This window comes from Sceloporus undulatus, chromosome 5 (assembly GCF_019175285.1).
Source record: "Sceloporus undulatus isolate JIND9_A2432 ecotype Alabama chromosome 5, SceUnd_v1.1, whole genome shotgun sequence".
Classification (NCBI taxonomy): domain Eukaryota; kingdom Metazoa; phylum Chordata; class Lepidosauria; order Squamata; family Phrynosomatidae; genus Sceloporus; species Sceloporus undulatus.
Window position 1 is genome coordinate 41,865,037 of NC_056526.1, and position 14,175 is coordinate 41,879,211.

The 14,175-nt window shown below is 35.8% G+C and overlaps 1 protein-coding gene across 4 annotated transcripts in view; it reads right to left on the reverse strand.

The window, feature by feature from the left end:
- The window catches only part of CNOT4 (CCR4-NOT transcription complex subunit 4), a 73,091-nt gene that overhangs the window by 20,030 nt on the left and 38,886 nt on the right, over positions 1-14,175 (reverse strand). For 2 of the 4 annotated variants that reach the window (XM_042468765.1, XM_042468763.1), the window contains exons 5-10: positions 13,612-13,713; positions 12,680-12,805; positions 11,215-11,339; positions 8,102-8,257; positions 2,096-2,153; positions 1,545-1,794 (exon numbers count right to left, since the gene is read on the reverse strand). In XM_042468765.1, coding sequence (XP_042324699.1) covers positions 1,545-1,794; positions 2,096-2,153; positions 8,102-8,257; positions 11,215-11,339; positions 12,680-12,805; positions 13,612-13,713 — 817 coding nt within the window. The remainder of the gene's footprint in view (positions 1-1,544; positions 1,795-2,095; positions 2,154-8,101; positions 8,258-11,214; positions 11,340-12,679; positions 12,806-13,611; positions 13,714-14,175) is intronic. The other 2 variants (XM_042468764.1, XM_042468766.1) reach the window with 1 other exon arrangement.

Genomic DNA, 14,175 nt, shown 5'->3' on the forward strand with positions numbered 1-14,175 from the left:
AGAAATATTCAACCCTGCACTTTGGCATCACTTTGGTGTTACAACCTGGAACAGAAATGGATGCAACTGGTATTGGCACCACAAGATACTTAACATTGTGAAAATGCAAAATATTTTTGTTGTGGCAAAAAAGTAAACAAAAACAGGCTCTTATTGGTTGTAAAAGCATTTACCCTCTTACTGTTGCATGAATAAATAAGCAGTAGTGCAACCCACTGCCTCTAGAAGTCACACAGATAGCTGAATAGATACCACCTGTATGCAATATCCATGCCACATGATCTCATACCAAATACACATGGCCCCTGGAAGGCCCCAGAATTTGTTGGAGAGATTTCTAAACAAACAGACATATGAACACCAAAGAATGTTCAGGACAAAGTTGTGCAGAAGCATTAATCAGGGCTGGAGTATTTTTAAAAAACACCAAACTATGAGCATCACCAACTGCACCCTTGAATCCACTACTGCAAAATCAAAAGATTATGTTAGGCCATCCAGCAAAACTCAAAAACTGGGTAAGAACAATAACAGTTAGAAAAACAACCAACAGGACAGGGGTAACTCTGAAGAAGATGGGGTGATCTTCAGTTGAGATGGGAGAAACCATCCATAAGATACCTGTTATTATGATACTCTATAAAGGAAAGCTATTAGTGAAACAAACATTATTAAAGTCCAATTGGAATTTGTAAAAATGCATTTAGGAGACACAGCAAACATGTGGGAAAGGGTTCCCTGGTCTGATGAGTCCCAAACAGATTTTTTTTTTTTTACCCTTGCTACAAAACACTCAGTGTTCAGGTGGTGGTGGTGGTGACAGCAACATGTTGACCATTTTTCTTCAATTACGATTGAAGACAAGATGGATGGATCCCAATTCTAGAGGGGAAAAATCATTTCATTCTACAAAGGACCTGGGACTGTGGCAAAGGTTCACCTTTCAGAATGACAGTGACCCTAATTACACAGCCAAAATAACAGTGGAGAAGTTTGAACACAAGAATCTGATCGAATTAGAAGGGTCCAGTCAAAGCGTGGACTTCAGTTTGATTGAGAATCTGTAGCAAGACCAAAAGGTGCTATTTGCCAGGTCCCATGTGTGTCTGCGTGTACAAACACATGTGCCTGTGAATATTTAGTGGCAGTTTATTTTTGTTTCCTTAACGTTTTAGTATTTCCTCTTTAAAATTGTTGCATATCTTGAGTATCAATTAATAAAAAAGTGTTTTGACTAATCTTAATACTCATTAGAATCAATATCCCTTTACATTCAAGCACAAAAATTAGTCATTTTTGTCTTGGTTAACATCATTACATACAGTTTATTCTGAACATCAAACTATATTGTTTAATTCTACCTACAGAAATGTAACAGCTCACAAAAAGCTTTTGTAAAGGAATGACCAAGACCATTAACAAGTAACTGTGATGCCATATTTACATGTTTTTTGAGGAACCAGTAGGTCAAAATAATTGTTCAAATATACAATTTCAAGTTATAATGTGCAAAGGGTAAGTAATTGCCACTATGTTCTACATACCTGACGTGAAGAGGCTCTGTGGCTCTGGTGCCATAGGCCAATCATTAGAAGTCTGTGGGGAACTGGGAAATGGGGGAAGTCCACTTGGAATTGGATTGGGGTGCCGGAAGTTGTCAGAAAAAAGGGACTGCGATTCTGTTATAGCCCCTTCAAAGGGAGATCGTGCACTGTGATTAGACGAACTGATGGGGATGACTGAATTAGACTTTGATAAGCCGGGCGGTGGTGAAGGCGTGTCACTATTTGATATCTAAAATGAATAGAGCAAGACAATATGACATATTCCTTTCCTGAACTGTACTTCAGTAGGCTTAAAACAGAACTGTTTCATGATCATACAGACAACACAACATTTCATTTTTCTTTTCATTTATTTGGCAAAAATACTTTATGCTTTATGACAGCAAGTATAAAGTATGAATTCATTAATTATCCTATGTGTTCAAAAAAACACACAGGTGTATGTCAAGTTTACGGTACAATAAATACAAATGCAAATATGAGAGTAAGTGGTTGAAAGAGTTAAGAAATACTAGTTCTCAAAATCTTACCTGTTGTGAGTTGTCACAGTTTCCTATACTGAGAGAATCTGAAGGTTTGTCGACAGGGCTAAAGAAAAAGAAAAACACTTAGGCAAACAGAGAATACAGATCAACAATCTGTCTGATGTAGGAATTAAAATTAAAATATCTATTATCATTATCATAATTATTCTGTTTATTTATATCCCGCCTTCCTCCCAGTATAAAGGACTCAAGATGGCTAATAAATCTAAAACAGTCCAAGTTTAAGACAGTCGACAGTTTTTACTGACTATTCACCCCTTGTTCATTCTATGTAGGGAGCCAGTGTGGTATAGTGGTTTTAGCATTAGATAATGACTCTGGAGATCAGGGTTCAAAACCCAGCTCAGCCATGAGTGACCTCTGGGAAGTCACACTCTCAGAGGAAGACAATGGCAAACCTCCTCTGAACATATCTTGCTGAGAAAACCCCATGATAGATTCACTTTAGTGTCACAATATATCCAAAATGCACATAACAACATTTTATATAATGGCTACTCAATGGAACTAAATCAGATTTTAAACAGCTTGCCCCTAACTGTATGAAACTATCTATACTCCACCAACTTTTTTATACATAATTAGGACTTTTATTTATTTCAAACATTTTTATTTCATTATTCAGCAAAAAAGGCTCTCCAGATCACCTTTAAAAAAACCTAATATAGCACCTGCACTTATGATTACAACCTTTGCACTTGAGATCGATGAAACCCAGAATACTCCAATACACAGATTTAACTATACTGAGTTTTGGGGTGAGGAAGAAAATAAGGAGAACCAGGGAGAGAAAAGGTAAAAGAGCAAGTGTGTGCACCCCTGAATAATCCACTGTAGCAAAAGTTTAATTTGTCTTTCGTGTAATGTCTATTTTTAGCCCATAGAATAATTTCTGGGATGTGAATGGAACAGGAAACAAAAGTGAAACTCCCACATCCACTCACCTGTGAAATAAAATTAAGATAGAAGCACAAAAGAAAGAGCCAGGATAAGACAAGACAAGAGCCTAGATAAGACCATAAATCACAGAAAAACAGGAGTCGAAAGGGTTGAGCACGGAATAATGATAGTAGAACAGAGATCAAATGCTGTCAAAAGGTAAGTGGGCAAAGGAGATAATGCTAGGCATGCATGCAGGAATGTGTGGTTCTAGCTGCATTTAAGCTGAAAATGTAAATATACCTGTGATTTTAAGTAAATCTTCCATTTGAGTCACTAAGAGAAATTAAAATGCCAGGACAGAATTGGCTGACATGGCAGTTTGAGTTAAGAATGGTCTACTCTTGGCCTCTTGTTGACATCTCAAGTAGTAGGTGATGCAATTAAGTTATCAGACATCCAGAAATGAAAGAAACATGCAAATATCCAGAAAACATTACACTGTTTACTTTGTGACTTGAAGACTGAATGCATCTCAAAGTTAGTAATGTTGTACTTTGTTCATAGAGTTGTGCAATGCTTCCCAACATTCCTTTGTTCTCCAAGCAAATTCAGTGACAAACAAGTTTAGTAGTAGCTCAATTATTATGAGAAAAAAAAAAGATCTGGCTTCTATGGCCTATTTGGAATCTACCTATCTTAACAATAATAATGTAATTACTCGAATTGAGAAATGCTTCTCTCATAGGGATGAATATGTGGCTATCCAAACAGTAACAATATTCTAAAAATACTTTACTATTACCTTTAGTAGAGCCATAATAAAAGAAAGTGAGTACTGTACTATCCTGACTTGTTCACAGTAAGACCTGCTTTAGGTGAAAATCTGCAGTCCTCACCCAGAGTTCAAACAAGACTCAATAATGTTAACTTTATCAAAGCCTACTTTGAAACAGGAGTTAAAGAAGCTTACAAGAGATGTAAATATCTTCAGAAATTGGGATGTCAACCATCTAGAACAACTATAAATGACAACTGTTTAACAAGAGTCAGATAGTGCTTGAAACAGAATTAAGGGAAAGACTCTAGAAGAATATGCAATTGGCAGTACATTTTTACAGCTAAAATGAACTGGTATCTATTTTCTTAGACTGCGAGAAGGGAATGGTTTTCAGTGTGCTGTTCAGCTACTATATACACTGGGCCCTTCTCTTATGTGGGGGATCCATTCTGGACACCCCTGCATAAGAGAAGAAACGCATAAGCTCAAGCCCCATAAGAGATAATTGGGCTCGTGCCCGCGGCATACCGTGGGGCACACACCACTGGCGCACACCGAATTACTCCTTCCAAGGCGTGGGAGGCTTTTTTCTGGCATGGCTCCCAGCATATGCTGGAAGCTGCATATGGCACACCTGCATATGACGTGGGCGCAAGGTATTTACACATGTACTTGTTTTGGTTTAATTTTTTAGTAAAGCAGGGAAGATATAGAGAAGCTAATCAATATCTATAAGAAAGCTAATTCTTTGTGCTTATCAAGCACAAATTTAGACACAATAATAATATAATATATCTTCATATAAAAGTGGCAGCAAGACCTGCAGTGCTGCATCAGATTCAATAGCAACTGAACACCAGCCTTTACAGAAATTATGTTAAAAGCACACACAGCTTCTCCCCACTTGGGAGTTCACATCTGCCACATCACATCACACATGCACATCAAATGACACCAGTTCATGTTCAATGAAAACTACAGAAGGAAGAATAAAATTGTGCTTGTATCAACACACAGCTTAATTGACATCACATGGAGTAGAACTAATTTTTAACCAGATGAATTCTCATTCTCTAACCAATTCTCTTTTCTTTTCAAGAATGGAGTTGGCCATTTTGATAGAGATTTGGATACATTTAGTCATTACTTGGCCTCCAAGATGTCACTCTCAGTAAGTGGGTCTCAGATTCTCTTGAGTCCTCTCCCTACAGGTAGGTAGAGATGTGACTAAATCCATGATTTTTCAAAGAAAACATAGTAAGATATAATGAGTGAGTATGAGATAAGAAAGGTATCCAAGAATCAAATGTCAGCATCCACATCTGATCTCCTAAGCTCCACTAGCTTGGGATATTGTATGTATGTATTTATTTATTTAGGGTCATTTCAGGATGTCAAATCCACCAACCTATTTTCAATTTCCTTCAATTAGTAGGAAATCCTCACATTCTTTTTTTTTTATCATATTCAGTGTGTATGGGGGGGGGGGGGGGGGCTGTGATAGTTTTTATTTTTCTGATCTTTATTACAAAACTGATTCAAAGAACTATTTTGTGCCTTTCCTTATGTAGTTAGATGCCGCTTTCAAATAAATAAAGAAAAATTACCATATATAGTTGACTGTAAGTCCACCTCATGTATAAGTTGAGGTCAGGATTTGGGGCCAAAATTATGGATTTTGATATGACCCGTGGATAAGTAGAGGGTAAAACATAGGGGCAAGTAATAAAAGATGTAAAGGATGATGCAAAGGAAAATGATGCCAAAGAACTTATAAAATTCTGGCAGGCATAACTGCTTGTGTTCATCCTAAAGGCTGGATGGATGAGAGAGCAGAGGGGATCCATTCTTCTTTTTGGTGCTCCCAGGATGGACTAACCTCTCGCATTTTACCATTATATTCTAGACTTATACATGTAAACTCAAGAATAACTGAAAGTGCTACATGAGAAGTTAGATGATTTTGTCCCTATTACTGAACGTAAATGAGAATTACTTTCTGGTTCAGACTACACAGCAGAAATAATCCAGTTTGAGACTGCTTTAATTGCCCTGGCTCAATGCTAGGGAATTCTGGGAACTGTAGGTGTGTGAGACATTTAGCCTTTTCTATCAGAGAGTTCTGGTGCCACAAGAAATTACAATTCCCAGCATTCCCTAGCACTGAGTCAAGACAGTTAAAGCAATTTCAAACTGGAATATTTCTGCAGGGTGTTTTGGATCTCTCTTTTCAACACTGAAAAATCTACAATGTGACAGTGAATCTAGAGACTCATTCAATGCTATGTTAGGCATTAATAAATTCTTTATGCCCCAAGTTTAATTTTAAGAGCTATTGTCCCTGTTCACAATTAAAAAGCATACTGATTGCATACGAATGGTCAACCCAAATTACATGGTGTGCATTTGTGGAGTGATCTAATAGGAAAAAAAATCAGAAATCAATTAACTCCTCCACTACAACTGCAGCCTAAGGTTGATAGATTTTGAAAGAGCTCCGCTATTTCAGGCTCTGCTGATAAAGCAAAAAGAAAGAGACAGCCCAAAGTACACTTCTAGAATTACTATAAGCCTAATGGCTGGAAAAGATATAAAAATATATACTGTTGTTTTTGTTTTTTGTAACTTCAAAAGTATATATTAAAAAGATGTACAAAACTAGATCAGGCAGAATTATTTTACTTTACTTGTTTAAAGTTCTTTATTTGTAGTTTCTTTACTACATCGCTTAATCAAATGTATATTAAATATTCAAACAGAATATTTAAGCTTTTAAAACCTTTTCCCCTTCATTTATTAGATGTCCTACAGTCTTCAGTTTTATACAGAGGACAAATCATTAAATAGTGGCCAAATGTTTAAACGCTCACTATAAATAAGTATGAACTCAAATATGACAGATTAGCGACACATTTCCACAAATATGGATTTACAGCTATAACCCACATAGAAGATGATTTGAGGAACAATCATGCTAGGCCATCTCATGAATTAAATAACAATATGAAAGGCTGGAATTTAAAGACTCTCGTGTGAAGGAGGAATGTGCATCTATCCCAAAGGAGAGGTTGTCTAAGTTTTTTCCCCAACTGTAGCCATTTCATGCTATGCTGAACCTTGGTCTGACAGAATTTTTGATCTTCAGAACAATGGCAATGGTGGTAGAAAACATAAGAGAACACAACAGTTACAGGTGAGAAAGCCTTATTCTAAGTGGGAACCTTCAGATCCTAGAAACATAGAACATTTCTAAAGCCTCTAAGTGAATCACAAACAAGAATTAAATGTTCAGATGGAGAAAGGAGCACCAGAGTGTTTTAATAATGTAAGAACCTATAATAGAAAACATAAAGTAGATCACTTGTTTCTGAGGAAAACTATATTAAAACCTAGAGTAAATGTTCATAGAATAGATGTTGTCAAACGAGCAAAAGATCTGTCAGAAGTTTTCAGAGTTTTTCAGTAGTGATTATGGCACAAGACGTATAAATTCAATGAAAAAGAAAGAAAGAAAGGTCCTTAGTTGTTCTACTGTACTGCTTCTTTAGGCTCAGATCATTTTTAATGAGTTGGCACAGGTGCAATCTCTACATAATCATGGTTCCTCACCACACTATAAATATTTGAACTGTACATCAGTTCCCCACTCTCCCTCACTTCATAACAGGTATACTGTGGGACTAGATCCTATGAAAGTAGTCTCCACACATATTAAATAAGATTTAAGTATTTCCCAAATCAGAATCGTAACAGATGTTATGAGAAGTACTATTCAGCATACTCTGGATCCAACATGTAAATGCTTCACAATGATTCTAGTGACTTCCAGAGGTGTTAAAGAAAATTTTTTATAAAGTCCTAGGAAGGTGAAAAAGCTGATGTAATTCAACCTAGTACCACATCTGGGTAATATACTGGGTGAAAAGCAGAAAGTATTCAGATCTGCCAATCTAGTTCAAAGCTTTCAAACCAGTCAACTGAAGGCCTCCTGTAAGATGAGAGAGTTCCTACCATACAGTATTTTCTCAAGGAACACTCCAAGCTATGTGTTGAACTTTGCTAGAACACTGACCCAGAAGGCAACTGTTCAAAAATGTCATGTCATGTTCACATCCCTTACCTTTCATGTTAACCTGCTTGCCCAGACAGAGGCATTTCCTATTGCAGAACAATGGGCAGTTTGTCCCACATTAGGTTCATGCCAACCGTTTTTATTTCTTCACTTTATCAGAATTTCAATGCAGCTCTTCTGACAGAGCCTAGAGAATCATCCCTCCACATCAGTGAGAGAGAGAGAAAGCTAACTAAAATATAAAAGGCAGCACAATTACCCGAAATCTGAATCTGGACCATCTGGAGTCATGTGTTCTGGGTCTGTGCCATTTTCTAAAATAGGAGGCGTTTTCCTGTGTTCCATTGTTAAGCCGTTGACTGATTTACTTGAACTCTGTAATGATGGCCAGGCATCTTTGTTATTACTGTTGGGTCTGGAAAGAGGTGAAAGTAAAAGAGAGTTCAAATTATGGAGAAAGTCTGAAAACTGAAACACTGGGGAAATTATTCCTTACACCATCAGTGGTGGAGAGAAATAAGGAAGTCTTCAACATATATTCTGTGTCGCTAGTTAGAGTGTAGGAGTGAATTGTTATGGATCAGGCCAACTGTTCACCCTTACATCTGTAAGATTTTAGGTGAATTCGACTGCCAAGATAGAGAGGTTTCAAAGTCTTCATTTCATGCCGGGGGTTTTCAGTTTCATACATACAGTTACCCATATCTTCCAGTTGATGTGTTATATGCTTGCAGTGTCCTTAAGAATTTCTCTGTGCTGATCTGTATGGATTGCAAGAATGTACCACTGCTAGAGTGTACCACTGCATCAGTTCCAGTAAATCTACACTCACCTACATTACTTTATCCCCTCAAATTAAATCATTTACCCCAGAAGTCAACTTTTTAAAAAACCACATTAGTATAAGCCCTGCTCAATGAAAAAGGTATGAAAATTTAAAAGCCTGAATAAAAATGTACAATACAGGCATTATTAAGTATATATTCCTGCTGGCTGATCCCTCTCTACACATACATCCTACATTCTTAAATCAAATTTGAACATAATTTAAAAAGGCATTTTATGCTCACTGGTTCCTGAGTTTCTCCCTGTTAGATTAAGAAGGTACCATCCCTAAAAGGGATTTAGGATATTTAGCACTTCCAGTAATCTTGGATGGGTTGGTGACAAATCCTTGTGAAAGCCCTAATATTCTTTTTCTTTCCAATGCAAAGACTGGTCTGAAGAATGATACTGAACACATCATCTTTTAAAAACAAGACAGCCAGTGAAATTACTTTAAAAAAACCTTAATTGCATTTTTAATTTAGAATTCTTCCTTGTCTATTCATGGTGTTTCTAGATATCTTCTTACATAAATTCATGAACTAAGGTAAATATGTCAGTCCCATTTATCAAGGCAAGAATGAAGTTCTCTTGTGTCATTCGTATATGCTTCCCTACTCTTTGTTTCGAAGACCACAATGATGCAGAATATGCCACAAAGATATGCTGCCAATCTTTGTTTCTCTTCAGGATTTATAGCTAATACCTCATGAGTGAACCATAAGCAGTGTGTAAAATCAATATGTAATGAGAATTTGCCTTGGCCTAAGGACATAAGAATATGGCTTCTGAAGATACTTTTTTGTAAATTTTTAAGCATGAAAAAGATGGGTATGATGAAGTATTCTTTTGCAGCATTTCTATGTTCAGTTTTGAGTGGAGATCTATCTTTATGCCAATGTTGCTGTCACTTGTTTAAGGAAGAAAGCTGAACTTTGAGCTTAAGAAATAAAGTCAGTCTTGCTGAAAGAGTGGCAAACTGAAAAATCAAGATAGATGACAAGAGAGTAGCAAGAACCTAGCATTTTTGCAATTGCATCAATTTTTTATGTGGAATCTTATAAAGTATTTTAATAGAAATGTTAAAGACGGTTGAGATAACACAATATAGTAACATGAATAAGTAAGCAATGGGAAAGTCCCACTTTGTTTCAAAAGTAAGATAAAATTATGGATGCCCAAATACATTTCAGTCAACAAAAACTTGCCCCAAATCCTTCCGAAATTATGTTCATTAAATCTTATATAAATTCCTACTGCAGAGACTGACAAGTGTCAAACATGATTCCATTTCAGAATACACAGCTATCCTAATGTTTCTTAGGATCAGACTTCATCATCACTTGGACCACTTGGACCTTCAATCTTGTTTGATATGCAGTGTTTCTCTCTCTTGATGATACTAAAGTAATAAGAATGGATTATTATTAAAAAGAGATGCTCAAATGACCAATGAAGATGATGTCCTGCCCACTCAAGATTCAACTGTATCTGCAAGAGTATAAGAAAAAGAAGAATCTACACTTTCTTTAATTCAAATTCTGCTTTTGAAAAATCTGCTTTTACAAATATTTCATCAACTCTCTGAAAGGAAACGAAGAATAGTGAATTTGAAAACACTGATCTACTAAGCACTGGACAAAATGGCGTTAACAGTTTAAGATTCCAAGTAAACATTGACAGCTCATCTGAAAAATAATTTCTAATAAGGAAGCTTATTTACAAAGACCTAATTCTTGTCTATCATTCATTTGCTAAGGCCATGAAGTACTGATGTTTATTTGCAAACAGATTTCCCCATTCATTCAGTTCAGTTTTGCTTATAAGACCTAGTTGAAGGCATTTAGACAATCATTTTAACGCAAGAAATATTCTGCAAGCACAAAATTGCTTCAGTTTCTAAACATTAACAGCTATACTATCAGCCAATTAAGGTTTCACAGAAACAGACCACCAAGCCTTTGTTAAACTGTCTCTGCACCCTACACATCAGCTCCCAACATACTGGAGCACAAATGGCATGTGTACAAGATTTAATAAGGTACTAGTAGTCAGAATGTTTGCATTAACATTATCTTTGCACTTTTGATGAAACCTTTATGGCAGTCTCACTTTTCAACTAGGCTAAACTAATCTATTCACAGCAATGTGGTGTTGTACTTAAATGAGTACATTTCATATGTTGTATTTCCAACCAGAAAACCCTGCTCATATTACAATAGTAGATGCTGTACTAATGCAATTATCTGTTGAACCTCCAGGCCTCCATTGTACATATACAATGTGTGTATATGTACTGAGATGTTGTATTTCATCACATACAAATATGTGGTAGAAAAAGAAGCTTCCACTGAACTAAATATACACACAGGTATTTTCAGGTGTACATACATTTGTATGTAAAGGAAGTAATGCAAAGAAAGCAAGATGCTCTATGCAACGGCTTATGCAGTAACATGGTGAAGCAGAAAGTTGACAGAAAGGAAAAACAGGGTTTTAATACCAGTTAAAAAGGACTGGCAGCAAGCTTGTACTTAAGCATCATACCTCTGTAGTGAAGTTACTTTGTTTTTGTTCTTGTCAACTGCATTTGTAGACAGCTGGAGGAAGTTGGGATTTAATTTATATAATTCTTGGAGTAACTTCTGTTCATATTCTTGATGTTTGCCAGCCTGGGGTAAAAACATGTAATATTCTAGTGTGACCTAGTAATTCAAGATAAATGCTTAATTCCATAACTAATTAGTTTATCATGATCAAATAATACAAGCTTAAACAGAAAGATCCATCTATTTAATCAAAAAAGTTTTTTAAAGTAACCTAATTTCTTCTGCTCACCTGAAAGAAAACACCTGAATCTGAAAACTATACTAGTCTCTTATAAGAGTCACATCCCCCCCCCTTTTTTTTTTTTGCTTCCAGGATCACAAATTAGGGTTGTTATAAACTGTATTTCAATTACTACAGTATGTATCGACTACTAAGTAACTTGTTAAAGCTACTTTTAGACCTAATTCTGTTATCATTCAGATTTTCCTAACTTGGTCACCTACATATTTGCTTGTCTACACTGATCCCCAAGCGAAAGAGCAATATTAGAAGGTATCAAGTTGAGGAAGATGGTTGCAATAGTAACAGTAGATCACTGGAACTGATTTTGATTTGTAAAAGGAGCTAATCACACAAATTGCCTGGGATGAATTCTGAACTTTTCTATAAAGATCCTGACATGATCATTTTCCTTAGTGTGTTCAATCCAAACAAATGTTTGGAGATAAAATCATTAAATACCAATTCTATTTAACTTTGATATATAACATTTTGATTAACGTTTTTGGGTTTGTTAAGGAACTACAAATACATAAAGTTGTATCCAGTAATATCTAAGCTTCAGATCTTAGGGGTGCCTACCCCTACTTGGCATTGCAGTACATAAACTACCACTTAATGATGATTATCAATGATGATAATTTGAACATACACTGCAGTAGAGCAGTCTTTTCACTTTAGTGGGCTCTGTACTATTTCACAATTGGGATACTGATTTCATTTGTGGAAGCTGGTACTACAAATATCCCAGAGAACTGCTAGAACATAGCTCTTCCATAACACTGCAATTAGGCTTGGAGAAAAACAGTAACATTAACCTCTACTTATCCAGCTCAAAACACTGATCTATTTTTAAATTGGAAAAATGCTTTACAGTCTTTATTGTGTTTTCTCTCAACCCAGGCCTGAGAAGCAAGTCATCATTATCCCCATTTTAAAAATAAAGAACAGGCTAAGATAAAGAGACAGTATGGAAATGGCCATCGTGCCTTAACAAAGTACAAGGCCTATGTATTCACTCCTCCTTCGCCAGCCTGAAAGTTTCCATCATGGTTAGTTTAAACTATAGTTTTCCATTAGGAGTGTAGTTGAATGTCATTCACTAACCAAGATCTGAAACTGTAAGATCTGAAATATTAAAAAATTATGAGAAAATGCTTCTTATAGTTTCTCACAAACTTACCTGCATCTCTTCTTTTGTAAAACTGGCAGCTTCGTCCCCTAATTCATGTAGATACATACAGTCTGGTTTTGGACACTGCATGTTCTTCAGGAAGTAACTGCAGTATTTTGTGGTACCTAAAGATGCCTGATAGAAAACAAAACATGTTAGAAACAATAAAGATAAGAAAACTATATACTGTGAAAGTGAATCTGCTTTCACAAATGTCTTAAAATTCAGCTTTAGACGTTTAGATAAAATTCAGCTATAAAATGGGAGGGCATTAACCATCAATAGTTAAAACAGCCAGTTCCAAGAAAATAGTATCAGTATTATACCATTCCAGAGGATTTCAGAGCAGTAATAAAAAATCTATATAAAATTAAGGAAATCAGCCATAAAAAGTGGACTAAAACCACAGAAGAACTCACACATGATTAGGACAGTAAGGTCCCAGGACCAGGTTATACCTCAATAGTGAGAATGATCATATATACATTTTTTAAACTAAAACTCAGCAATGTGGGACCAACTCAACAACCTGAATAAACACATTATTTTTGTTATCTAAAATTAAACAAGGTGGGATCAACTGAACTTTTTCAGGGAGGTATCGCATAACTGTGGAGTTGTTGAGAAGGCTCTATCACTAGTCACCAAATGACAGTCCATACTCATTGCTGTGAGCGCCATCAAGGCCTCACCAGCCAATTTTACGACATGGTTTGGTCAGTACTGTGAGAAGTGCTCTCTCAGGTAAAGTTATATTGTTTAGGACTTTGTACACAAGTACCAACATTGTGAATTGAGTCTGAGAGATCACAGGCAACCAATGTTGTTATGGTATACATTATGATATGAGACTATTATTCAATGAAACTTACTTATGATTACTACAGACTTATTCTTATAGAACTGCAAATACTTACAAAACATAGATTAAGAAACATTACCTTAAGTGTTCTTCCATCTACCACTACATTATTGACACACTGTATGGCTCTGAGTGCATCTTCTGACCGGATGTAGGTTACATACGCACTTGCACTTGGCCCCTAGATTTGTTTCAAAAAGGTTTAAGTTTACAGATTAGTTCCTTAAGTACTTTAGAATTTTGTGAAGTTCACTGTTACATTATTTGTTCAGTAAATAAAGAATTGATTTTAAATGCTGTGAGAAAACATCTTGTGTCTCATTTACTTTAGGTAAATGATATTAGAAAAGCAATTAATCAGACACAGTCAACAGATTATAAAAGTACTCCTAATTAACTGATTACCAGCAAAATTTTCATTTTAAAAAATCCTCTAAAACGCAAGTATGTATGATTAACCTCATGTAGTAAGTACTATCTTAAGAGAGGTTTCTTGATCTCGGCATACCCTATGATATGTTAAGTGCAAAGTTTACAAACAAGTATGTTTTGTACTTCAGAACCATTGTGTTTGCCATATGTACACTTAAAAAATTAAATCAACAAAATGTTATGTAAATATGGAGGCACACTGACTTTCTGA